Raw genomic sequence first — 26,738 nt, forward strand, 5'->3', positions numbered from 1 at the left:
TTCATGTGGAAGAAGGCCGGATGATCAGTAATAAATAACATGCAGCACAGGGAAGAACGAAAGACGCCCAGATAGAAGAAAAACACGAACAAACGCCTCTATGTTTTTATTACTAAACTCTAATTCGATAACCGCACTCGTAGAGTCAGATAGTTACCAGCGACAAAAGTTCTCCGTCGCTATAGGCAGAAAGAATTAATAAAAAAAGAGCTAAAATAGTGGCGGCCATCTTGAGCAATTCTCTGTTTTCAAGATTGATAAAGCATATACTGGCATGATCCAGAAGGGCCACAGCAGCTCAGTAAGAAGGTCGCCCACACTACACTTCCCGCCTTATTGCGAACAAGCGGTTGGCCGTAGGCGCGCCCTAATTCAGGCGTGCCTGTCAGTACTGCAGGTGAACCAGAAAGGAATGGGCCGATCAGAACCAGGAGCTCAAGGTACGGCAACTAATGAGGTAGGTCAGGGAGATATATGGCTGGGCTTCTTTCGAAGCTGCAGAAGCACGAAGCAAAATACGTTTTGAGAAGAGGCTTAGAAACTTGGGTGAGAAGAAATGGGCAAGGAAGGTACGCAAGTGGCGGAAGAGACGAGAAAAATTAACGGGGCAAATTAACAATCAGGGGCCATTAAAAAGGGAGGGGAAAGAAGCAGGGACGAATACGTGGGCAAGAATGGAAACGAAAAAGCCATCGACAGTCTACAAGGTAGGAAAACGAGTGATCAAGGAACAGAATCTTTACGATAGCACAAATGGAAGCCATTGGTTCTTGAAGCTTGGACTGGCTGCTTGAGGACAAGTACCTACGTTCTCGAATGCTCGCCACAGGATGAGGTGTGTTGGCGCTTTGGAGAAGACAGGGAAACAAAAAGACAGTAATTTAACGACACAGTATCCATCCAGCTCCAAAATAGTGGGGAAGTTCACCTTTCCTGGGGCACTGGGTTTAACCGATGCTGGAAGCTATAACTGGCCGGCAGGGGATATTAGCAAAAGGCAAATAAGGTATTGGGAAAGAAAAAGGTGAAAAGGGATAGATCAACGGCTGTCGTAACCATAGTCAGCTAAAGGGCATCATTTAATAAGATACAAGTCAGAGTATAAATAGAAGATAAGCAGTTGTAGATAACCCGAAAACGCGAGATGGTTCCTGCCGTCACTGCGTTTCTAGGGGGAAGGCTTTGTCAACGCCGTCGTCGTCGTCATCATCATCATATTCAGGGGGACTCTTTCTGGGTGTTATTCCAATTGTGAACCACCGTAAACGACGGCGTCACTTAGTGGCTCTAGTAAGGGGCATACAAAACCGGTGCGCGCAAACTGTGCTCGCTTTCTGTATTTGTTGTCACGAAGTGCACTGCGCCAGTGCGCCGCGATACCGGTGGTGGTGGATGTGTCGGGAGAGGAAAAGGAAAGGAAGTGCACTGGGTATATTTTGAGCTCGGCAGGGAGCTCACCTGCATACAACCCAGGGCGGGGAAGGGAAGTCGAGGAGGAGTGAAAGGATAAAGTAGAGGGAGAGAGAGAGTGTTGCGTGTGTGTGTGTGTGTGTGTGTGTGGTGTGTGTGTGTGTGTGTGTAAGAGAGAGAGAGAGAGAGAGAGAGAGAGAGAGAGAGAGAGAGAGAGAGAGAGAGAGAGAGAGAGAGAGAGAGAGAGAGAGAGAGAGAGGTATAAGAAGAGGATAAAGAATAAGAGATAGGGATGTCTGTCCGGGCACATCAGTCAGTCACTGCAGTTCCTGGCTACAGGCGCTGCGTGAGGCCCGTCGTCTCCATGTAATGCAGCAGAAGGGCGAAGACTTCCCGTTGGGTTTGGCGGCGCTGGGAAGGCCTCGACGCCGGAGCGCTCGGTGCATATCACTGTTAACGCAGGAATCCTGCTGCGTGCGTTTGGGGAAAGGATGTCAGAGGTGTGCGTGAAGCCCATCGGGTGAGAGAATCTGCTGGCACGATGTGCATCCACTGGCTGCGTTGCCTGCTCGGAGTGGCAGGAAGGATATTCGATGCGCGCCGAAAGTTTCGTTGCCTTCTCGTTGCACGCGGACGTGCGTGTCTGTGGGGCGGAAGTGAGATGCGAATTGATACTATGTTGAAAGCGTCTGGAGGCTTCGAACTTTACCATGAAGAACCGAACGCATCAAGGATACCCCTGCTGAGCCAAGGGGAGGTGGGAACCGATAAATGAAGCTCGTCGTGAAACATCGAGAGGAAAAGGCTTTATTTGCGTGGCACCCAGAACGGGCGTTCGATGTTGGACTGCGCGAGGGGCCAGCCTCGTGCCGCGAGAAGCGCGCTCTGAGCGCGAGCTATGAGCTCAGCCTCTCCGTCGCATCTAGCTGTCTTCTTCGTCGTCTTCATGCTTTGGAGAACCATGGCGATGGTATTTTCCACACACCTTTTTCTGTCATCGAATTAAGTTAAAGGTTTCGATTATTTCTGCGTCCTTTCAGATGAGTAGAGTGGCCTCTGATGAAGGAGTATGAGGCGGCCCTTATTTGTATTAAATAGGGCTGGCTGGAAAAATTTCTTGAACGAGAAATAGGCCCAAGGAAGGAGGATCTACGCAGTGCTGCCCAATAGAAAAAGACACCTTCCGTATCGCTCTTCTATGTTCACATATCCCGTCAGGTGGCGAAATTCTATACTGTGGGAACAGGCCCTGGAAAGAGTGAGTGGTTAAGGACACCGGTTACCTTTAAGGGTGCGGCCGGATGCCGTACGCAAACCCCTCCCCCCCCCCCCTTCCCCGTAAAAGCACTTCATTAATTAATTCATTCATTTCATTCATTCATTTATTTGTCAGTCTTCTGTACCGGATTGATTTTCTGGTCAATCTAACCACGCAGTGCTTGATTATTTTGTATGTATAAACATTTAAACTGGTGAAAATCAAGCAAACCATTTTTTTTTCTTTTAGGTAAAACGAATATACTTAGAGCATAAACAGGCGACCCAAATTCTAAGAACTCACCTACTAGGCTATCAATACACCAAGCGAAGCTACCATTACTTCAGGATTTTTAATTGCGTTTTTTTATTAATCTACTTCGCGTCGGCGCTCAAAGAAAACACAGAAAACGGGGATATTCAAATTAGCTTGAACTTGTAGAATTTTTTTTTCTTTCTTGTGGCAGCTGTAGTGCAAACAGTCCCCGAGCTGCGACTGGAATTATATGTACTTAGAACGCCGTAGCATCGTGCGATGACGGGAATATCACTCGCGCACCCGCTTTTATTTACCTCTGATTCGCAGATCGCCAAGGATTAAATTTATGCAGAGCGTTTTCAAGCCTTCCATCTTCTGCTTTCATTCATGACTGCCGTTTTTGGTGCAAGTACTTTCCATGGGAATCTCGGGCAATTACATTTGTGCGCCGCTTTCAGAATGAAGCAACTGTTACAGCTTAATTCAATTACAATCTCACCGCGAGCGTGAAAAATTCTTTTCTTTTCTAGCTGGTTGGAGAGACGGATTCGTTCACGACTGATTCAGCTAAGCACTCGGAGTCAACCTTACCTTTATTTGAAACGGCTCCGAGCAAAATAGCTTAGCATAGCTCAACGACGTTTCACATACCTAATTCGCCTAAACGTCATCTACGTGCAGCGTAAAACTACTATTCGTAGCTCAGCGGACGTATGCCTGAAGCTTTTCGTCATCGGTATACGGCCAAAAAACTTCATATGGTTCCTTTAGGGGTGATTAAATGATCCAAGAATGTCCCCTACCGAAGCCAGACTTTACAAATGTATCATTTCAAAATTCGTCGACTTCTTTCATGGTTTACGAACGTCAGCTACCACAATGATAAACGTTTGAAAATTTATTTGCGCTTGTCATCCCTTGATGGGGGAAGCCAGTGCGGCACCGAATCAAATTTCCCGCCTGTCGTCGGCTGCCCGGCATATGATATTAGGAGTATGAAGAGCCAACCCAATGTTTCTCCTTAGTTGTTGGTTCAGATTTGCAACCATGGATCAGAGTTTCCAGTTTTATGCGTAAGCATAGGAGCCTCCAGCCCACCGGATCAGTTTGTCGTGGTGGGCGAAACCGGCAAAGCTCCCGGAGCGGGGCGCCGCACGTGCGTATACGGGGGAGCATGACGTCACGGACGGGCCTCGAGGCGGGAGCCCTCTGTGTGCCAAAGGAGGACGTCGTGTGTAGCTCGTTGCGCGGAGGGCATTAACTGTCGCGAGAACGCGTTAGGCGACGGCTCACAAAAACCAAACGAAGCTGCACCTCAGCAGAAGTCAAAGAAGCAACTGGTTCATTAAAGCGGCATTGGCGTTTTGGCTCTGTCAGAACTTATGTACCTGGGGTTACCCACTCACTGAAAGCGAGAAACATACCCACACGCAAAAAAAATTCCGGGCCATCTCCAGTGACGTGAAACCTGGGGAGGGGTGAAGCATGAAGTGTATAAGTGTATTCTTGGCACCGTGGTGTTTTTGCCAACGGGCGTGAAACCGTCGGGGATTGGCGGTGAGCGCGACCACGGGCGGCGCTGCGACGCGCGGCTCCGTGACGTCGGCTTAGGGATTCTCGCAATTGTCGTCTGCTTCACTGAGGCTCGCTCTCCCTGCTATTTCTTTGCGCACGGTTGACTTTGATGCTTGTTCGCACCAGATTTTGCGCGTGCGCAACTTTTTACCACAATAAAAGACTTGAAATCGCATAGACTAGCTGAAGGCGTGATTTAAAGTATAGTTTTTGATACAGCTCCGGAAGAAACATTGCCGGCGTCACCCCACTCCTCCGAATCTAATCCTGCGTGGAGCGCGGGGAGTCGGAGCTAGGCGTCAGCTTCTCTATCGAGTAATCTTTTGAACAAAGGCAACAGCTAGAGTCTAATAACCGACAACTGCGAAAATACAAGACCAAAAGAAATTTCAGGCCTTCGGGGCTGTCGGCTTTGGCAGAAGGCATTGCGATTCGTGGTAATTGTATGTAAAGTGAAACAGTTTTTGCAACCTTGCCGAACAATCCAAAGTATTGTATCTCATCACTTTATATTGTCGTAGCATGAAAGTATGCCGACATGCATTATGGGGCGCAAAAATGTAGGTTGAGTTCCAAATACCCTACTGTGTGTATAGGCGCGTGCTGGTTTTATACCAGGCTTCTAAGCAGTATAATAAGCAAAATGAGTCACGTCAATGGCAAAAATACTGTAACACTACGCTTCTTCAGCCTTGGAGGTATACTTTGGTACATTTCCAACAGCCATATCTTCCCAATATCTAGATATGCGTTATAGGAAATCTGCCCTTAAGAGGAGAATGAGGTGAGGAGGAGAAAACTTTATTTAACAGCAAAATCTAGCTAATTAGTGAGCGGGCTCAACCGTCGAGGACAAGACAGTATACGAATCACTTTCTTGAATTCATCGAACGTCATACCGAGTGGGCCAGGATTTGTTCTTTACGCTTGAAGGAGTTGGAAAACAGTAAAGAGCTGCTGGGACATATTCATCTGTTTCGATTCTTTGTATACTGAAAACCGGCACGCATATGATATATTGCATTCGTTAGCGACTATATCAAGTCTTCGACACCGTAACCTTGTCATAACTGTTCGGGTGGAGATTCAGTTCGTTACGATAACGATGGTTGCGATAGAAATTCGGGGCACAAAATCCGCCTTCAAGTACTCGACAACATTGTCTCCACCGTTTCGCTGTGGTGTAGTATAAACCTTCTCATTGCATTTTCATGTGAATAAACAACGCACGCTGCGGATATACACCTTCTTATACGCGGCCATAACGAAATCCAATTTATGAAGATGGTAGCGTATGCCTTACAGCCCGAATAAAATATCCACATGAATTTTGTGAGCCTCCCAAGCATCCCGAAACCTCCTAATAAGACCTTTGTGACGGTGCAGAGAAATTAATGCGTTCGGTACAGAAGAGAGAGAGAGAAACAACGTTTTTTTATTGTCCGGCAAAAAGACGCGGCCTGAACGTCACGCTGGACGGCCACCCGGCGCTCGCTACCTACTCGCACCCAGCCTCCGAGGAGAACGTGCTGTCGGCCGCTGGCGCTCGAGAGCCTCCAGCGCTTGCTGGACGGCCTCGCGCTGGGCGTCGTAGTCCACACTCGCCACCGCACTCGCTAGGCGCGGCGGCAACGCGTCTGTGACACCGTCCTCTACTTTGCATTTCCACAGCATGTGAAATATTCATCTTATACAAGTCAACGACAACAAAAGAAATAGAAAAAAGCCGTTTTATTTCGTGCTGTGCAAAGCGCGTGCGCGACCCGCTGCTTGGTGCGTAGCATTACGCGCTTGTGTGTTCATAAGAAAACCTCAAAAATACCATAGGGAAGCCTACGCATTTTGAATGCTTATCGAAGATCTCTGAAAACTGAACCTCGCAAATAAGCTAGAAAGGGCGCGTTAAACATGATCTAAGCGATGATCAGGGAAAGTTGTTTCTCACCTCTCTTCGTGCGTTGAAAACTTGTGCGGAACATATCTTGAAATTATTCAGAGTTGTGAGAAACAAGCAAAATAACTTACTTACTCGAAATACGCTTTTTTATTCACTAAAACATAAAAGCGGGCGATTTCTAGCCCAGGCACTGCTGCCCCTCACAAGCGGACGACACCGACGGGAGTGAAGCAGCGGTGCGAGCTTAGCAGACGACAACGGCGCGAATCCCTAAGCCGACGTCAGAGCCAGGGCGCGCCACTCAAACATCTCACCGACAATAGAGGGATACAGCTTTGCTGTAAAAGTCTCTCGTCTTTCAAGCACAAAGCTCTCTAGCGCGAGGCGTAAGCGAGTGTCCCGGTGGTTTTTTTAGTACGCATTACGAAGCGCTACAGCGCGAGGCGTAAACAAGTGCCCCGGAGTTTTTTTAATACGCGTTACGTTCTAGCGCGAGGCGCAAACGAGTTTCCCGGTGTTTTAGTATACCATGAATACATGATACGACGATTACGACGACAACGACGATGACGACGATGACGACGACGATGACGACAGGAGACGCAACCAGGCCAGCCCCCAAGAGCCTTCGCCCCTACAAACTAACCTATAAGCTCCAGCCGGTTGTAACTCTGATACCATCAGGTTAAGCGGTCAACACTGCTAGAACGCTGTAAGTAGCCCGTGTGAACGGACTAAGGCAGGCTGCTACAAGCAGCAACACGCATTAAAGAGAAAATATTCAAAGCATATCGGGCACTCTCTTAAAATGGAAATCTCGTGTTTCAATTATTATAACAACCAAGTTTGCAAGTGTTTATTTTTTGTTGCGTAAACCCAATTTCTTCATTTCCGAATCGTAGGAAATGATGCCCCCTCTTTTTCTATTTTTTTTGTTGCAACTTCCTGTTTAAACCATGTCTTACTACATTAATGCTTGCAAATTGGCGAAATGGAGTGTTGCATGTGTTGAAGCTGCACCGCTTTCAACATTTAACTGGACCTGCGACTGCATTGTGCGCCTGAAGATTTTTTGTGCGAATGCAAAAAGGTGAGTTCGGTATTTTTTTCTTTTACTGATCAAAATCATGGTGGCAGAAATTCACTTCACAAGATCATCTTCCTTCCGAGGATAACTGCAAGTGATCTGCTCTCGCTTGAAGCTACCCGGAACTGTAATAATCCTACCTGGGTAAGGGAGAGCCACAAAGATTTTGCAGCAAAGCTGTATATCTCTATCCCCCAACGGTTTCATTTCAGTGGGCAAAAACGCCAAGGCGTCAAGGACTAAGACACCGAGCGCACACGTCAGGCTAATCAGGCATACAGCCTAGAGTTCAGAATTCATTTAAAGAAGCCACAAAACAAGCATCGAGACCACATTATGGATGATCAGGCGCCCGTAAACAATGGATCCTCCCCCCCCCCCCCCCCCCACTCAACTATGTGCTCCTGGTAAAGAATCATGTTTGCAGAATATCTTTTGAATGCTAGGCCGGACTAGTGTCACTAAATTGAGCAGTTCTTTCCCAAGACGCCGAGCGCTTGCGTCATGCTGGGCAAGACCCAGCATTTGCAGTAAGAGAAGCCGAGCGTAGTGCCGGTAGATAAGGTATTAAGGCCCGTTCACACTTGCGACGAAGCGACGTGATTACTGTCACTTTAGACGCCCGGTGATCGTTTTTGTCGTTTGGTCTCAACCAATTTTTCTGGCTGCGACAGACATCACGTCTCTTCTTCGCAAGTTTGAACGTGTCTCTAAAGTACCGCCACTGAGGCACGCAACAACGGCGGCCATTTCGACGTTTATTAGAGTTGCGAAATTGCCGCATCTACGGCCTCGCCGTCGACCGGACCGTTTGTTAGCACACTACCGAAGATGCAGCAAAACGGCATCTTTGGGCACACTTCTGCTGCTGAAATGCTGTTATGCGCGTGTTCTTTGATCCGCAATCTGAAAGACGTCAGTCGCGCGCAGCTGCAGAGCTGGGAGGACAAGCTAGTCCTACCAGATTTGACCGACTAAAACGCATGAAAAGCAAAATGGCGGCGAACATGAACCATTGCAGTGTAAACAAGTGTCACGTAATGCGAACTGGCCAATGATCATGGTGACGGCATGGAACAATAGGAGAAAAGAGTGTCAATACTTTGGACCCCTATCTAGTGACACTAACCGAGCGCAAGCGACAAGCCCGTCCAGACGACGAGAAACATTTCATACCATCTTCCATCACCATTTGTAGTGGTTTACAGCAGCTGTGCTGGACATCCACTTTCGCAGCGCGAGACGGCGACCAATTTTTTTAGTAGCTTACTGACTTATCTACCTACACGTGTTCATGATGCACTATTTTCGGTTTCCTTTGTTTTTGTTGTATTGAGGGAATTGAAGAGCGTGTAAATATAATTTCATCGCATTTATTACGTCACTAGTAAAATGCGCCCTATAGTTGTTTACACTGCCTTCACTTGGACGGCTGTCATGACTCGCTGTTTCAGGGCCACAAGCGCCACTTAAGGCGCCGCCCGGCATGCATAATGACAGGTAATACTTTCTCTTGGTACATTGGCTGCGTATTCACTCATGAGTGTTTTATTGAACTTTTGAAACAAGAGCCCATACACGTCCTTTTATCATTGAACGAAACCTACGTCGACGTCACTTACGAAAGCTGCAACGACCGTATCTCGAAGCCTAGCTTAGCCAACGCGTCTATAAAGCAGGGTCGAAGCCCCACCAGCATCGTTTATTGAAGAAATCGACCTCTCACTCCTTTCAAAGTAACGGCCTTTTAAAGACAGGCTGGCTTCTCCTTCGGAGGAACGCGAGAAAGCCGAGCGCCGCTGCCGCCCGGAGGGAGCACGTGCCCGCCCGGCGCGGCCGTCGTCGGAGTTGTGCCGACCCCCGAGCCGGCCCGGCGGGTCGATGGGCGCGCGCCTCGCCTAGCGGACGCCTTGCGAAGCGGCGGGTCCGAGCCCTCGGCTTTCCATTTCGGCCCACGGTGGTGGTCGCAACTGCTGCTGCTCCTCGCGGCACCACGCGCGGAATATGCGGCTCCTCCGACGAGGGGCCCGCCGCCCGCCGGCCGCTTCTGGCTCGGGCCCTAGCGCGCCCCGCTAACGCCCGGCCGCTCGTGCGATTGCTGCTACTGGGGTGGACATTGACAGCGGCGGCGACGGCGTGAGTTGCACGTCCTGTCGCGTGTCGCCTCCGCCTTTTCGACGTTCGCGGCTTCGCTTGCGGCTGGCGCCATGCGACTCGGATACCCTGGCCTCGTGCACTTGCCCCCTGTCGTCGCGGCGATCGCACTCCTCTTGTGCGTCCTCGGTGAGTGTTCGGGAATCGGAGCATGACAGTTGCAAGCTTCGTAGCGGCCGCGCAGACTGGGTATCGCTAATTTTCGCTATGCAGCGATCGGCCAATACAGCCTGGCCCGTATACCCAGTAAACTTTAATGAGCGTATGCAGGCAAAACAACAACAACACAGAGATTATATGCAGCAACCACCACTGTTACGGTGGCCTGAATTACTACCAGGGAATAACTAACTCTGACCTTAAATTGCGCCTGCCATCGGGACGGCACACATCTAAGATGATTGTTTTCAAAATGCTTTTGCGTAAACACGAGCTCATAACAGTCCGAACAGTCGCCTCTGAAGTTTACGTCTACAAGCGACGATGAATAACAGGCAAATAACAGGCAAACGCGTCCTACCTTCTTCATAGGGAACGGTTACCATCTACCATCGCTGTATATCTGCAAGTACGCAAGTAAGACAGGTAACGGCAATGCGTAGTCTCTGTTCACACGAGAAGGGCACTCAGAGTTATTTAGGGTTTTGCGACTGCAAGCTGGGCCGTTTGCTGAATCTTTTTTTCTTCCCCTCTCTCACGTGGTGGGAGAGGCCATCAAACCGCTTGCTGTTTGCAATAAATTTTACTCCATCATTCAATCAATATAAATGGAATGCTTAGTATAAGAAAAATTCAGCTGCGTCTGCGAAAGCGTATCTAACAAGAATGGAAGGAACTCACATTAAAAAAAAAAAAAAGCTGAATGATTTTTTCCTCGTGCGCAACTACCTTTTTTATTTATCCTATCTTAACATACAGTGTTCTCGCTTTTAAAGAAGTCCCAATATTAAAGCGTATCCACAGGATGACGGTCTCTCGATAAACTACAGCTGCCGGCCGCGAAAAGTCGCCAACAAAAAAGGAAGAACACGAGCTCCTTTCGAGGGCAGCCTAAAGGTGCGCAAAATTTTTACTTGAAAAATCGTGCAAAGCGTATTCACCTTCAGGGATTACAATTCATTCAGTGTGAGCATTAAACAGATAAATGTATTTGTTTATTCCGGTGTTCCTTTCCGTACTCTACTACTTTAAATGCGAAAGTTAAAAAAAAAAAAAAACAAACTGGTTGTTAGGTTGCGATAAAGCAAGTTTCCGCGTGGTAAGCTTGATGAATGTTTCCGTGTTTATGAACTTCTTCCATCAGCATTCTGTTATGCAATATATAATATAGTAAGAGCAGTATAAAGACAATTCCGCCCGCTCTTCAGAAGCGTACGCACCCCTAGACTCAATTTCCGCTACCGAGTGCGGCTGACGTTTGCAGTGCCATATTATTAGGCAGACGACTGGTAGAAACTGTGCACCCGCCCGAATGGCAAGTATTTCTGATTTAGGAAGCACTTACTTCAAACGAGATACGTGGGTTTGGGCCCTTTCCGTTCAAGAGAACGATAAAACGTGTATTCTCAGAAGTAGATTCCAAAAAAAGCGGAACATGATTTTTAAGGTATAGTTTGTGCTATCTGCATTCGCATACTATGAGCCACTGATCGTCCTTTGGCGCTGGAACGTTTGCGCTGAAGTCAACTACAAAAATAAAATCGTCGAAAGATCGCAAAAATATGCTTACCAATTTAAAATAACCTCGAGTGATATAACTTAAGACAAATATTAGTCACCACGAACGTACATGGTTGGCTAAGGTGGCGAGGGTGTTGTACTGATGGAGTGGTGGTAATATCTGAGGTGGTGTGCTGATATGCACGAGGTCGTGGCTTCAATTGGCGTCAGTGCCGGCCCTACTTCCTATGAAGGCAACGTGAACAGAGGTGTGTATGAACCTTGACCCGCACGGCACCTAAGTGAATATAATCAAATTTTTTTGCATCCCGAAGCTACGCCTACCTCCAAAACATGGTCTAGCCTCAGCGTGTTTATCAAAACATGAAAAAAAAAATTTTAACCTTCACGCGAATTCTATTTTCGCGCACTTGACTGTGGAATTGGTTGCGTGCGCAACGGCGTTTAGATTCCGCACTGTACGAGCGGGGTTAACATCGTATGCATGTTAGTTGAAGAAGAAAATGCATTTGGGATCACAGCCGCATACATATAAGCGATTGTGAGACTTCTTTCTTTCCCTCTTTCCATTTGCTTTTTTGTTTTCTCCATCATTTTGTAAAAATGAGCAGGCCCTAAAAAATTGCGCAAGGAGTGCGCTCCCACCTGACGTTGGCGAAACATAAATTACTGCACTTTATCAAAAACCTTCGGTGCTGGGCGGGGCACACCAAAGAAGCTATCAGGAGTCCAGTTCTGGCGCGAAGAAAAGGCCGCCATTTTTACCCGCCCAATTATATATTTACTTGGAGCTGCCAGCGAGGAGCGATGCCTCTTGTCACCACGTCTTTTAGCTCGAGATTTATTCCCCGTTCTCGGCCGGTAGCGGGGGACGAAGCTAGCGGAAATAATTGAACCGAAGTCCGCTTAAGGCGCATTAGCGGCACTTCTTGCTCGCCCCTTGGTCGTTCCTTGTTAAACACCTTCAGAAAATTTCACTTAGGGTTGATGGCAGAATACGTGATGACGGTCGTGGCTGCGATCGAATTCTTACCTTTGTTTCTGCCCTATATTTTCAATATCTTTGACGAATAAACTTCGACGTGAGCGCTTATCCTCGATTCATACCAAATTTATTTCCTTTTATTTTTTGTTATTGTTGTAATAATACAGGTGCGGCAGTATTGACCAGTTCTCAGTAATTATTGGGTTAAAAATACAGAAAAGCAATAGTTTTTTTAACGAAAGGCTATATATAGGTAGGCTCGTTTCTTTAATCAGCGAGGACTTTCCGACTTTACTCTTTCATAGCCGAAATTTTGAAACAGTGCATCGTCTGAGCCCCAAATTAATGTGGTCAGGAGACTGAGTACCCGACAGAATGTTAATGTGCGCGCTATGCCACGCACGAAGAACTGGACATTATCACCACAAAAAGTATCTCTAATAAATATACGCGGTACCCAAGTAATTTTAGAAATATCATTCTCGATGAAGCTGTAAACTACGTGAAATGCATTTCGGGTATCGGAATTTGAATATGTAGGGTCGATTGAACATGTAGGTTCTTGCCAAGCGAACATTACTTAACCCATAGTAAGTTTAACATCAACTGAGCTTTTTAATGTATTTTGTTTGCTTTTGCCATCGTTGTTATCGCCATTTGAAAATATTGAGTGTTTGACGCGCCGAAGTCACCTGAGGCGCCATTGTGGAGGGCTAGGAAATAATTTCGACCACATGGCCATTTTTAACCTGCGTTTAAATCTCAAAACACTCGTGTTTTCGTTTCGCCGCGAAGGGGACCGAACTCGCGTCCTCTGCCTAAGCAGCACAATGCCTTAGCCACTGAGCCACCGCGTTGGGTGCCTGACAAATTGAAACCACCTCTATTTTCTTCAAAATCTCTAACCCTTATGGTACCAAATTGTTTAGCCTCTAAGTCAACTTTCAGCTCAAAAGGACAGGTACGAATTCTAAAAACCTTAAATTTACTGATTACCTATTCACTGGTAGATGATGTGAACAGTTTTCATGTTTACTTTAATAAACATTACTCATCTGCTCACAACACCAATCCTTCCTGCCCCACAGTGCGGCCAAGCGTCGCAAAACGCGACCAGAAAGATCCTCGTTACGGAATCCGAGCAGCACAGCGCCGTATTGTTTTATAAACATCTCCACTAACGTGAAACCTGGTGAAGGGCGAAGCATGCATTGTATAAGCCTATTCCTTGCCCCTCGGCGTTTTTGCCAACGGAGGTGAAAGCGTTGGCGGTTCGCGGTGTACTACAGCTTGGTCGTAAAAGTCTCTTGTCTTTGAAGCATGAAGCTCTCTAGCACGAGGCGTAGACGAATGTCCCGATGTTTTTTTAGCACGCGTTACGTTCTAGAGCGAGACGTAAACGAGTTTCCCGGTGTTTTAGTGCCGTGACTATACGAGACGACCGACGATTACGACGATGACGACGACGACAGGAGACGCCAACAACCCCAGCCCCTAAGGGGATTCGCCTCTAAAAGGCTTTCTTTTATAAAACGGTGTTATTTATGGTCCGAAATTGTCATAGCAGCACGTCCGCCGTCGTCTTCTGTCGTACAGTAAAAAACATAGAAGCCGGAGGAACATCGGCGAGTACCTGAGAGAATTTTTGCGGGCCTTGAACATTGAGTGCTTTCGAAGGCCCCCCGAGACACCGCTCATAAACGCTCTCGCTACTTTCTTCGTGCTTGGAGGCACTTCTGAAGTTACAGTTTCGTCCGCACCATTCACATTACGTAAATCCACGAAACTGGATTTACCTTTGCGTTTCGGAGGCCCCAGGTTTTATTCCCATCTGGTCCTCACATTTGTCAAGGTTCTCTTCACACCAATACATTTGCTTTGATTATCTTGCGGAGTCGGCCGCTTTAGGCGCCAGTTTACTGCTGCAAACGACATTTGTTAAGACGTAAGCCGTAAGTTTCCAATTTTTAGGAAGACCATCTTTGCTGTATTTATTCTGGTACAGAAAAGGAACGCCCCTGTAAAGTCTAAATGTCAAGCTAACCTCATATCTGCTCCCTTCACTGCAAACGTCACCGAAAGACGACAGTCGTCTGCCGCAGCTGTCACGTAAATGCCTCACCTCCTCCTCACGCTTTTCCCCTCCTTTTCAATCCTCCCATGATAAACACGGAGAAGGTTTGCTAGAGTCAATTCAATTTTCCCCCGTTCTACTCCTTGCGCCATCTACAGCAACCTTTTGTTACTGTTGAAATCGAATGGCCTCCGAGATTCCCCCGCGCGCGTTTTGCTCCGGCCGTCCCAGTCGCCGCGCGCCCCAGCCAAATTTTGTAAGCGTGCTGGTTCCCCCGCGCTCCGCCAGGCGTCACGGCAATGCGCACTTACGCATCGAATGCATCGTTCAGCCCATTGGGCAGCAGTTTATGCGGCATTTCATGGCATGTCAACGCTGCAGTTTTTCTGGTCTTGGCACGAGTGTATTTTCGAGTTTATTGGCCGCATTTCTGCTCAGCTCCTGCCGAAGATTCGGACACAGAACACCTGTAAACGATATGTCTTTCATTAGAACAAACGAGAACTCGACACCTTCGAGGCACAGTCCTACACCCTTGCAGGTCGAGCACCCTACATCTTCATTGATTCATAAAGGGACCCCACCACTGCTCTCTCGCACTCTTCCGTGGAGCGACAGCCAGCATATAACTGTTATATACGTTTTATGCCATGAGGCATACAATCGCATTTAGAAAACCAGCAGCCTATCGTTGTTGGCTGATTCTAGAGCGAACGTACCAACCGTCGAGTACCGCACGTACGGCACCAAATGTGCAGCCCTGTTTTTGTAAACTGGCGGAGTTAATATTATTGATCGCTGCAAAGCGTAGGTAAAGATAATTAGTCGACCGTATTTTAGAAAAAAAAATCACAAAATAGAAAATAAGTTATACAGAAGTGATATTAACAAATTGAAAAATATAAATCTTATACAGCTCCTCCACAAAACACACAAAAGTAAAGGAGCAGCAAAAATAACGAAAAAAAAAAAAACGTGAATAAAGAAATAGCGCGAACAGACGATCCTTGAACAGAAATTTGCACAGAAATTCATAATACCCAGAATAGAGATAACTGATAGAACGGAATCTTAAAAACAAAATACAAAACGTAGAAAGAAATTATAAAAGTGAACTGACAAATTCAATCTCCCGCGCAAAGCGAAGAAAATAATAAAAAGCTCTGACAAAAATTAACGACGGAGGCAACAACAAAAAAACTCATGAAAACTTGTAATTAACGCCCTGCATTTGCGCAAAAAATGTATGATTTGCGGAGTTAACATATGCAAATAATTATTATAATAGTGTGAACGGAGACGATTGGTCGTACGGAATCTTAAAAGAACCAAAAGCAAAAAATAGATTATAAAAGCTAGCTTACAAAATAAAAAATTGGGCATTCATGCATACACCTTCTCGAAAAAAGGAAGACAAAAATAAATAAAAGCACTGAACTACGGAAACGCGTACAAAAATATCGCGAAAACAACCAACCATGTAAACTTCTGTCTTTGCATAGAAGTGCATAATAGGCACGATAAGATATTTAATATCTTCAAAATAGCGTATGGAGCTAACTAATTGAATGGAACTTGAAAACAGAAAAGACCACAAAAATAAAAAATAACAAACATAAAAGTGACCTTACAAAATTTACATTTAATGGTTTAAGCACATTTAATCGTTAAATTTACATGGAACCACCGATCTAGCTGAGCCGTCGGCGCGCACAGGTATACAAGCAAAAAAGCATTCTCAATTGCAAACACAGACAAATAATAAGTCGCACACCCCGCGATAATTATGCAGATTTATATGCTACGATGTATCGTTTAGTTTTTACTGACCATAATAAGCTTTTTTTAACTGCCGCGCAAAGGCGATATATTAGTTCACAAAGCGCTTACTAAAACCTCGCAATACTCACTGGCACTGAATTGCAATGAAGGGTGGTGTCTGAATGTATCACGGTTGGTTTGTGTCGGACTTGCATGCTTTCAATTTTTAAGCCTTCCTTAAAAACCGCGGCAACAAATCTATCGTGACATGCATAAATTCAATCAGAGACAATCTTAATATTGCATTTATGGGACAGATGCTTATGCAAGTCGCCACTCTTGTAAATAATGTTGGGTGAGGACGTGAGGGGTTTTTAAAGGGCGCCTTGTGTGAATACACATCGACAAATCTAAAAAAAAAATAGGGACGCGAAACCGCAGCAAAGAGTGCCAGAACCGACTGCGCTTCGCTCGTATGACAGCTGCTTAAACTTTGTACTTGGGCGCCTCATATTATTAAGTTAACCATAATAAATTTGTTGGTTATTGTCTCGTACTTGTCATTTTAAAGCATGGTTGCACGACTCAATTTGCCCGCAAGCTGCAAAAACGCGCGTTTCCTCGCTCGCCAAAGCTGCACCGGAATATTTGATGCATAGGTGGCGAGCGCCGCGGTGCGGCGGAAGACGCGGCCACGCCCCCTTTCCAACTTACTCTCTCTCCGGCCGATTGGGACGGCCGGAGCAAAACGCGCGCGGGGTGATCGCGGAGGCCGTGATCGGAACACTGCCACGAGATCCAGGCTCGTGCGAGCGGTATTTGTATGTCGGAGTCAAAATATTGTTTTCACCGCGTAATTTTTTGCTATCGCAAATATTAAGCCCACATTTATTTTCAATTTAAAAATCACTGCGAGTACCAATCGCGATTGATGTTTCGCCTCAGATATGTCTGTTTTCTTTCCGCTCGACGATGTTGACAAGTGTGAAGTTTGTGTTCAGATTTAGTGGATTGGAAAGGTTTTGTCTATATAAACTCCTCGTTCAAGAATTCGTTTAACTTTTGGCCAAAGGATTGAATGGAGGGCAAGGCAGACATACAGCCAGACCGACAGACAGACCAAAATGTTTGGATTTAAGTAGACCAAAGAGACCATCGCCTTTAAAAACTGATTTCAGTTGGTGTCGGATTTGAACCCGTGTCTCCAGTGCAAGAGCCGAGTGCGATACCACAGCGCTACCGCCTAATGTGGGCGGGAGTGGTATGCACGTTAGAATAGTTCGGGTCACGTGACACAGGAATATAACGGTACGTGAGTACAACACGGACCCCAAACCGCGTGGTGCTCTCACTCATGGGTAACTGGGGCCTTTCTTACAAGTGCGCTTGAGGAATTAATTCACGCCAAAAGACTAAAAAACAAAAGCGAAAAAAGAGACGAAAACACAATGTAGCAGTAAAGAGGTGCTTGATAAGAATCACCAAGCTTTAGCCTTTGCTTTAGAAATAAAATCATAGCCATATAAAATTACGATAAACGTCGCCGCGTGAGTGTTCTGAACTAGCGGTGTCACGAAATGCTTTACATGTCGCCAGCTCGAGGACGCGCACTGTTTTGCTTGCACCATATGTGGAGTTTGTGGTAGTGCAATGAGTAGTCGTCCATACCGGAAACCGGCAAAGACCTTATTAGCGCTGAGTGCGAAGACATACATGAGCGCAAAGTGTGCGCTCTCAACCTGCATTACGTCCCGTAATCGCCTGGCAATTTTTTCCTAGACATGAAACATGTGCAAGTTTTATGAAATTATACGTGCTTCGAAAACGTTCGCATAGGAGCCCTCCAAGCACTCCTAAAGTCAAAGTCGGACTATAACGATTGCCTTCGTAAGCCCATTTATCTCGAGCATAGCGCTGAGAAAAATTCGCCGTCGGGCCGGAAGAGAAAACAAAAGGCAGGAGCGTAACGAAAAGTCTTTGTAGAGCTGTACAATTCTGGAGCTCCTCGCAAACATAATTGAAGCCCCAACGACAAATTCGACGGCAGTGCTTTTTTTAAAAAAAGACTAAAGCTATCAGCCAGTACGAATCAAGAGCACCTATATTGCTTTGAGAATGCCGACAAAAGCGCAGATTCAAGAGCCTCGAAGCCGGAGAGGGCCTCGTTAGTGATCTTCCCATTTTTATTCAATGGCATTAGTAGGCGCGGCGACCCGATATTGAATTCCGAGGAGTTCGCTTGTTTCTCTGAGGCGACGGTCTTTCTGTCTAGAGTAGGACCTAGCAAGACTACCAGGCCTAGCCTTCCAATGCTCCGCCATCTGGAATAAAGACCGTACATGCATGTGCAACATCAGAAGCGAGAAGGAATTATGCCCGTAAACACAAACAGATTGGGTAAACACAAAACGCAACCCCTTCCCCCCTTCGTTAATAAAAAGCGCGGAAACTGAGCCCCATAATACCGCACTGGAAAAAAAAAATGGCTGTTGGGTGGCGGTGTGGTATTTTTCATTCTTGTTCGAGCGTTTGCTATTCGTGACTAACGCAACGAAAAGGCAAGACTGATTTAACAGATTTATTACGAAATTGGGTACACTCTTTATCAAAATTTTCTATGCTGTGCCAAAGGTATCTAGACCACGAATAATTGAAATGAAAATGTCAAATTGGGAGTGGAGCTGATATATTTATTGTCAGGAATAAATAAAAACGATGTCGTCCGCTATGGGGCATACATAAAATGCTTCCGTTCCATTCGACAGCTAAGGGCTTGTTTTGAATTGTTTCGAATTATTCGTGTTCCGGAAACTTTTGGCGAGGCATAGAAACTCCTCACAAAGAATATAGCTTTAGGATGTTCGCCACAAAGAGCTGTATATTTAGTAAAATTAATAAGAAAGAACATTAAAAGCACTAAAAAACAACGTCATTGTTATCCACGAAAATCGGCGAAAAGTGTTGCCAGTGACATTCGCGTCACAACGGCGTCATTGGTGACTGGATGGAACACAACAGTACATACAATTTTAACAACAATACAAACACTTCAAATCTCTCTTAGAATAAAATATATAGGTGGGTACCTACGTCCCTATATTATGAACGTCACAAATTTAAAATAGGAAGCAAACAGCGAAAAATATGGTGCAATTATGCGACAAACTTTATTCCCAATCCTGGCATCAAAAAATACCATCTTAACAAAGTGAGAACCACGGTATTGTTTTCTAAATATGAAAAAAAAAAGCGTAATTAAGTAAGTAAAGTAATCAATCATTAAGATTACTAAGCATGCCGAAGTGAGTCAAAGCAGAAAGCAGAGCCCGCAGAGGTACGGCGCTTGCGCACTAGTTTCGCCCTTCTGCGCAAGCATGGTGGTGCTTTTCGACCATGGGGAAAGCTATCGGGACCAGCTCTACGCACTGGTCGACCTGTATAACGACACAGCGCTGTATTAATTAGTAGCAATATTCTTTGGCTACTACCTGCGATTCTTGGTGTTCGGACCAAATTTTGACCTGCGCATAGAACAAAAGTAGTAATATCAAGAATATCAAAATTAGATGACGACGATTAGTATTCCTACCTTAATTTTAACCAATATGGCGCATATGAAACTCTGCCCCTAAAGAGGGGAGTTGTAGCAGGACGGGAGATAGTTCGGATAGTTCGGAGCCACAATTACTCGTATACTTTACCACTCGTCCAGAAAGTCCAAGAAGACCTAGGCAGGCGGCTATGCATGTGCGGCAGATATCGCTGGCTGCTCTCTCGCACGGCTGCTCTCTCGAGGCCCCCGGCCTGGAGCCGTTTAACAAGAAAACCTTTAGCGTGTTTACCTTGGGAGGAGCGCGACGGAATAGGAACAGCATGATAGGTGAGCGAGAAAGCGAAGGGAGGCAACTGCTTGGCGAATGTCCACAAAGACTATGCCCTTTGTCGACATTTGCAACAACAGGAGCAGATACGCGGCCATTTTTTTTTTCTACTTCTACATTTCACTATTTGTGGTTTTTCCACTTTTCATTCGCGCTTCAAAGCGCGCATGATCGAAGGTCAGGCACCCACCCGGACTGCCACGCGCTGTGCGGTCTTCATAAGGCGGCCTTCATTTGTTCGCCTCTGACGCGAACAGTGGCGGTCGTTACGCATCGCTGATAATGCGCTGATAAATATAAATGTTGCGCTGTTAGCCGGGAGATTAATGACGACAGAGGACCTAACGACCTCGAACGACCAGAAACAGTCGTATTTCCCACCCGCTACAATGTTTCTGGATATTCGTCTCCCGTCCTTGGCTCCCTTTTGTGCATGTCTGCATACGCGTCCTTGTGTGTTGACTCGACCCGGGGTAATTATTTGATGCCGTTGTCACGCAGTAAACAAGGGGGGAGGCGGGCGACACAGCACATGCTAGGCGGGACATGTTCTGTAGTCTCGATTTTTTTAGTCGGCCGCTGCTTGACTTATTCTTTCCCGTAGAGCCTGATCAAACTGAATAAGCCAGCCGCTTTCGTTGTTAATGCAGCGGGTAAAAGAAAGCAAACTGACGTGTGTCAGTTGCCTCTGAGTCTGTCCGCTAGGTGGCGGAACAAAAAACCGAAGGCTGTGTGCTTTGATCTAATGCGGAATCTTATTAAAACAGGAGCAAATTAACTTTCAATTGACAGTGCATGGGAAGAGGCGGCTATTAACAACGATACTCACGAAACGAGTAAATGTAATGTAAACGATTTTAACGCGAAGTTTTAGTGTTCTCACTGATGACGTCTCTAACGCGAAAACTCCCTGCAGGAAAGCCAACGATGACGATGATGATGAATGGTCGTGGGTGAAGTGACCACTCAATGTGAAAGCTGTCAGAAGTGCAGAGCAGTGATTCGCCATAATGGGCTGTAGCGCCGTGATCCGCTCACTGCTTCCTCCCAACATATTTCAAATTTCCCGCCTTCGCAGTGCTCGCGCGCCCCCTGCCCTAAATAGCGCCAGCGGGAGTCCTGTTCTTTTTGTGCTTGCCTTTCCTCCCGCACGTGCAGGCGTTGCACTGCCACTTTTTTTTTCGCTTACTATCGTAAAAATCAACCCAACCAGTGCTCCTAACTGAATGAACGTGGGCGCTGCTGGTTAATCCCGTATATTTTGCCTCAAAATGACCTACAGTTTTCTTTGAGCTAAACACCGGGGAGATGTATGACAAGCGCCAGCTGTTCACGAGTTTCGAACGCTTGTGACTATATAAACCGCCTGGCTTTTTGAAGCCTCTGAGTTGCGCCGCAACGACAGCCACTACGACGGAACGCCTTGTCGCTCTACTTGGAACCAGCGAGCGAGCTACGAATACAAGGCGAGCCCCTAAAGTGCTCTGCACTTAAAACGCTTCAGTGATCCGAATCGAACCTGTATCCCTTGCATTATGAAGTCGGCGTCTATCCGATTGCTCCATTTCGACATGGTCGAAATTCAGTTCAAAGTCAGACGACAACCAAAGAATCCGGCACGAGAAAGCTTCACGCTCAACCATAGTCGTGAAACGGCGGGGTGCATAACTTTTATTAGCGGGCTTAGCGTTTCGCAACTACAACAAAATGCGAAGTTTTTAATGGGCGGGCATCAAATTTCGCGAAACGGAGAGCTCGAAAACTGAAAAATATCCCACAAAGGCTTGTTTCATTTATTCCTAATTGCTTCCAAGTTCATGATTTTCATCGTGTGCTTTCGTAAAAGTTCGCGCAAGCTGTTATGACTGTTTATATACCTGCATATGATTAACGAGCTTCGAAAAACTCTTCACAGTGAGCACAAGTGCGCCACTGTCCTGCATTGAACTCTGACCGCACCTCGTTAAATGTAAGGACGCAGTACGAAGCGGGAGGGATCTTACGCAATGGTAAGGCTCAAATCAGCGTTGCACAAGAGGGTCTTGTACATCTGGGAGAGGTTTTACCGCATATGTGCGGAGAAATCTCTTTGGGAGCTCTGCGACCACGCTTTTCTTCATTTACAGCTACACTGAAACACAAGAGCGAACCAATATCCCTGTTTCAACACAGCGATTATTTTGTTGCCGTTTTTCTCGAGACCCCTCGTGGAACACCAGAAAATTAAGCCCTCGGGAAAATTAAGTCGTTTACGCGCAACATTAAGACGAAGAAGATGGTTATGCAAGCACAGCGTTTTAAAGCGTAGCGTCAAGGGTTCCGCGCCTCGGAACTCTCAGAACCGGCGGCGTCGTCGGCGTTGATCAGGAGCGTAAACTAACCGCCGCGGTGGCTCAGTGGCTAAGGCGTTGCGCTGCTGAGCACGAGGTCGCGGGTTCGATTCCCGGCCGCGGAGGCCGCTTTTCTGATGGAGGCGAAAAGCAAGAACGCCCGTGTGTACGAGATTTCGGCGCACGTTAAAGATCCCCAGGTGGTCAAAATTAATCCGGAGCCCTCCACTACGGCGCGCCTCATCGCCTGCGCTGCGTTGGCGCGTTAAACCCCACAATCAATCAGGAGCGTAAACTCGACGTGAGTGAAAAATCTCTTACCGCCACCTGGCGGGGGGCGCTAGTGTGCGGGTGCGGGTGTGGGTGCATGTGTGCGTGCTTGCGTATATGCGCGTGTGCTGGCGTGCGTGCGCGCGTCCTCGTGCGCGTGCGGTACGTATAATGAATGAATATGAAGTAAGTGCAATTGTGAAATATGTTCCGGGTTGCAAACTGTTGGTAACTTCAATCTGCGGCTTTCCGCAAGATGTCAAGCCCAAGTTACTAGGCACTTCTCTTGAGAGGAGCGTGCCTTCACGGAAGTCTATAAAAGAACCCGACAAAACAGAAACCCTCCCTTGCAACACCAAAACAGAGAAGCCGGAGGAATGCCTGTCAGCCTGGAGCGCTGTTTTGTTATAGCCTGATAGCCTTATCATACCCTTTTTATCTTCTTTCTTGTTCTTCCTTTGCAGTCCCCGTAAAGACTTCAGTGGCACATGTACGCAATCATGGGACAGGAAACAAAAGGCCCCGAAATCGCCCAATTAAAGTGGGATGAACAGTTAACAGGCCGGGTCGGGTGCAAGACGAACAAAGCGCGGCTCATCGGGTTCTGACAACGCAGCAGCAGCAGCAGTCTCCACGGTCGTCTCGGGTTGACGCAGCGGCGCTCGGGAAACACCGCTGGCCCTAACGGCGCCTTTGCGCCATTAGGACCCCACTGGTCTTTTGTGCCAGGAGCGCGCGGGCCGCACGTACAGCAGACTCGCCCGGCTCGTCTGCGCCGTCCGTTCCAGCAGGGAAGGTTTTCGCTACGTCGCTTAGACCCAAAAGACGGGCGCGCACGATGGACGAAAAGGAAAAAAAAAAGGGTGGCGTGAAAGCGGAGTTTGGAAAGAGTCGTACATCGGAAGCAGCCACACATATACATACATAGTAGGCGGAGTACGCCGAGAGCAGTTCCACGCGCGCTCCGGCAAATGCCTTATCGGATTGATTCACAAGGTAAAGCAGGCAATTTGGGAGCCCATTCTCATTATGAGAACTCAACGGTCCCAAGCTAATTTGGCCTCCTTTCAAGTGCGTCCCTTAATGAGGAAAGGCGCAAATACTTTCTCCTCCCCTCGTCCTCCCTCTGCCCTTCCCATAGTAATTCCCTGTCCCTCGCATTCAGTACCTTCTACACACTAACTCGGCGCCGCTCTTTTTTTTTTCAACATCTTTCCCTCCGTCGAGTTCACTTCTTGCTATCCCCAAACCCTATTCCACCCCCCATTACCCTCTTTTCGTCTCGTCGCTCTTTTCTTCTTTAGAGCTCCCTCCCGACGTGGCCGAAATTTCTCGGGGGTGTAGCTCCACCCCAACGATCCTAGGGTGCACTCCGACTGCCGTGCGTCCGGCGTCGATTTCCAATAGCAAGGGGGGCTTCCTTCGCGTATAGGCGCCGTGCCTCCACTGCCTTGCCAGCAGGGCACATCGGCTCCTTTCTCTCCCGCTCCCTCAATATGTCTCCCTCCCGCACTTAGTTTCAAAAATCCAGTCACGGTGTGCGCACGATCGAAGCGGCTCAAACTGCGGGAGCCACCACTCCACGGCTCGCGAAGAAACCTGACGTTCGTATTTGACCTTGTCGATACACACGTGTCGAAAGGTGAGAGCATAAAATAAAAGGGAAAGCCAGATTGGAGGCCCGGGGAATGTTTCGTTATCGTTAAGTGTCTGTAATTGGATGCATTCATACTCTCGTGTTGGTAATTTGATACCCTTATCATGTGGCCACTCAGAAATACGAGAACATGGAGCGCTGTTCGATTTTACAATCTTCTCTTTCCTTTGCTGCATTGAACTAAAAAAATTGGGGAAGATACTAACAGGAAGGATTCGTCTTCTCTGATTGTCGTCAACTACGAAATATTCTCTGTATTCTGATACATAAGCAGAAGTATTTTGAGCTTGTGTGAGTGCGGGCCTGCGTGCGCACGTGCTTGTTGCGTTTCTTACTCAAACGTCCCTTGTTATGGCGTATTCGAGGGCACTGGTGATGATGGGTCAGAAAGCCAGATAGGTAAGCATTTAAAACATGGATAAAGAAATATCGCATTGAAATTAGGCTAGCTTTGCCTTGCCAAAAGAAAAAAATAAACGGTAAAGCACGTAAGGGGGGGAATAAAGATAGCTGCGGACAGGGCTTTGCTTTGGGATGGTGGGAGTCGTATTTGAGCCACTTGCTTAATGCACGGCTCCGCGTCAGTACAAGGGACGCCTCCTTTTTTTTTCGATCGCATAATCGTCATTGCTCCTTCCTATTGCACTTGACATCCCGCGTGGCTGTCCATAACGGGCTCTCCGAGTACGCAAAGCTGATTCTGGAACTTGCCCCGTGGCGCGGCCGCGTGGGTCGTCGTCTTCGATGCAATCAAGGCTGGCAATCCCCTTGAGCGGGTGCGTGCGAGTTCAGTCCGGGGTGCCGCCACCAATCACGACGTCAGCGTTGATGGTGGCGATTGATTTATTGCTCACCTCCTTGTTCTCCGTAATCACTCAATCTTGAGAGCTGATGATAGCGCTCGTTTGGTGGCTTACAATACCAGGGTACAAAAGAGCTCTTTTGAGGCAGAATGAAGTGGACTGTGTGCGTTATTAAAAAAGGTATGTAGAGCGGAAGTTGAAATGTTTACCAAATGCATCCCTGTTAAAGAAGGAGGGACGTTATTATATGTAATAATTATGACATGATGTTAAAGCTTTGCACGCACGAGAATAGCCCGTACAAAAAGTCATAAGGCGGCACGTAAGCTGACATTCTCTTTTTGTGTGATGAAATAACGCTAAAGAAAAAAAAAAGAAAAACGCAACGTGGGTACTCTGTGCAGCTAACGCGGCTCAATGGAAAGTCTCAGCGCTGCTGGCTTTCTTTTTCACTCTTGTCCAACCAATCTGAGCAGTGATCCCCTCTCGGGTCTTTCTTCCACTGCCATTCGTAATACCACCCGCGGGGAGCACTGGAATCAATGTGCCTACGATAAACAAGCGTATGAAGTAAGACAGAAGCGCTTTTACATCTCTTACTTTCCATCAAAGTGGTACCTATTATCGGTGTTACATTTTATACACTTTCGGTTGTTACACTTTCGGTGCTTAATAATAGGCTTCCAAGCCATTTTTCTGTGGTGTTTGCAAGTCTATATGGAAGCACCGACCAATTAAAGCTTGACGCAGCGCGGCGGTACGCTAATGTACAGTCGGCAGCAAAAGTTTGCGAGATGTGCAGCGCGTGGCCGAGCGGCGCAAAACTACATTTCTGCGCCATCTGCAGCCAGCGGGCGCCGGGTCGAGGCTCAATTAACTGGCGTGCCAGGCGCGCTTTGCGCATGCCTGCCATTTATTAGTTACAGGGCATCTCTGATCCCTCCCGTGCCCCCGACATGCTTTCGATATTCGCGGTAGCCGCTGTGGCGCCGCGTGACCATGGTCAGAGCACGCACCAACATCAATTGCGGTAGCTACAGGCATGAGCGGCGAATGGCAATTCTGGGCCAGTTTACAGTTTATCGGTGCTTAGGTTAAAAATTATAACACAATTCGTCCTCATCCAGGAGTGCCTCGGGGAAGATAAGATTTATTCAACGTTGCGCGCCGCGCAAACGGCGGCCGCGGGCGACGTGTTTTGTTGCACCAGGGATAGCGGAAGGACGGCGATGGTCACGCGGCGCCACAGAAGCTACCGCGAGCATCGAAAGCAGGTCGGGGGCACGGGAGGGATCAGAGATGCCCCGTAACTAATAAAGGACAGGCATGCGCAAAGCGCGCCTGGCACGCCAGTTCCTTGAGTCTCGATCCGGCGCCCGCTGGCTGCAGATGGCGCAGCAATGCAGTTTTGCTCCACTCGGCCACGCGCTGCACATCCCGCAAACTTTTGCTGGCGACTGTACGTACAAAGAAGAAAGCTGGGTTGATTTCTCTGTCATAGGAATGGATAAAACGCGAAAGTGAAATGTGCAGCGCAATCTGCAGCTGAGCATGATTTGCGGGTCTGCGGCTGTCTTGTGGGTGCGCTTGGCGAGCGACGTCCTGCTGGCGGGTCGCTTCGGCAAAGGTGTACTGGCGTCATTTCCGTAACGGGTATG

The 26,738-nt window shown here is 47.3% G+C and overlaps 2 protein-coding genes and 1 long non-coding RNA gene across 7 annotated transcripts in view; 1 reads left to right on the forward strand and 2 right to left on the reverse strand.

Moving 5' to 3' along the window:
• Positions 1-26,738, reverse strand: part of LOC144178374 (hemicentin-2-like) — an 813,819-nt gene that overhangs the window by 195,090 nt on the left and 591,991 nt on the right. The window lies entirely within an intron of this gene.
• Positions 1-26,738, reverse strand: part of LOC144178373 (uncharacterized) — a 306,850-nt gene that overhangs the window by 76,242 nt on the left and 203,870 nt on the right. The window contains exon 1 of one of the 5 annotated variants that reach the window (XR_013324004.1): positions 19,841-19,947. The exons of the other annotated variants lie outside the window; for them this stretch is intronic. This is a non-coding gene — a long non-coding RNA (uncharacterized LOC144178373). Of the gene's footprint in view, positions 1-19,840; positions 19,948-26,738 lie in introns of those variants that run through there. 5 annotated transcript variants of the gene reach the window in all.
• Positions 9,405-26,738, forward strand: part of LOC144178372 (uncharacterized) — a 67,699-nt gene continuing 50,365 nt past the window's right edge. The window contains exon 1 of the mRNA XM_077706157.1: positions 9,405-9,768. Within this exon, the coding sequence (XP_077562283.1) occupies positions 9,693-9,768 (76 nt within the window). The 5' untranslated portion in view covers positions 9,405-9,692. The remainder of the gene's footprint in view (positions 9,769-26,738) is intronic.

The sequence above is a fragment of the Haemaphysalis longicornis genome, unplaced genomic scaffold (assembly GCF_048455015.1).
Source record: "Haemaphysalis longicornis isolate Haplotype H1 unplaced genomic scaffold, Haemaphysalis longicornis Haplotype H1 scaffold_4, whole genome shotgun sequence".
In the NCBI taxonomy this organism is placed as follows: Eukaryota; Metazoa; Arthropoda; class Arachnida; order Ixodida; family Ixodidae; genus Haemaphysalis; species Haemaphysalis longicornis.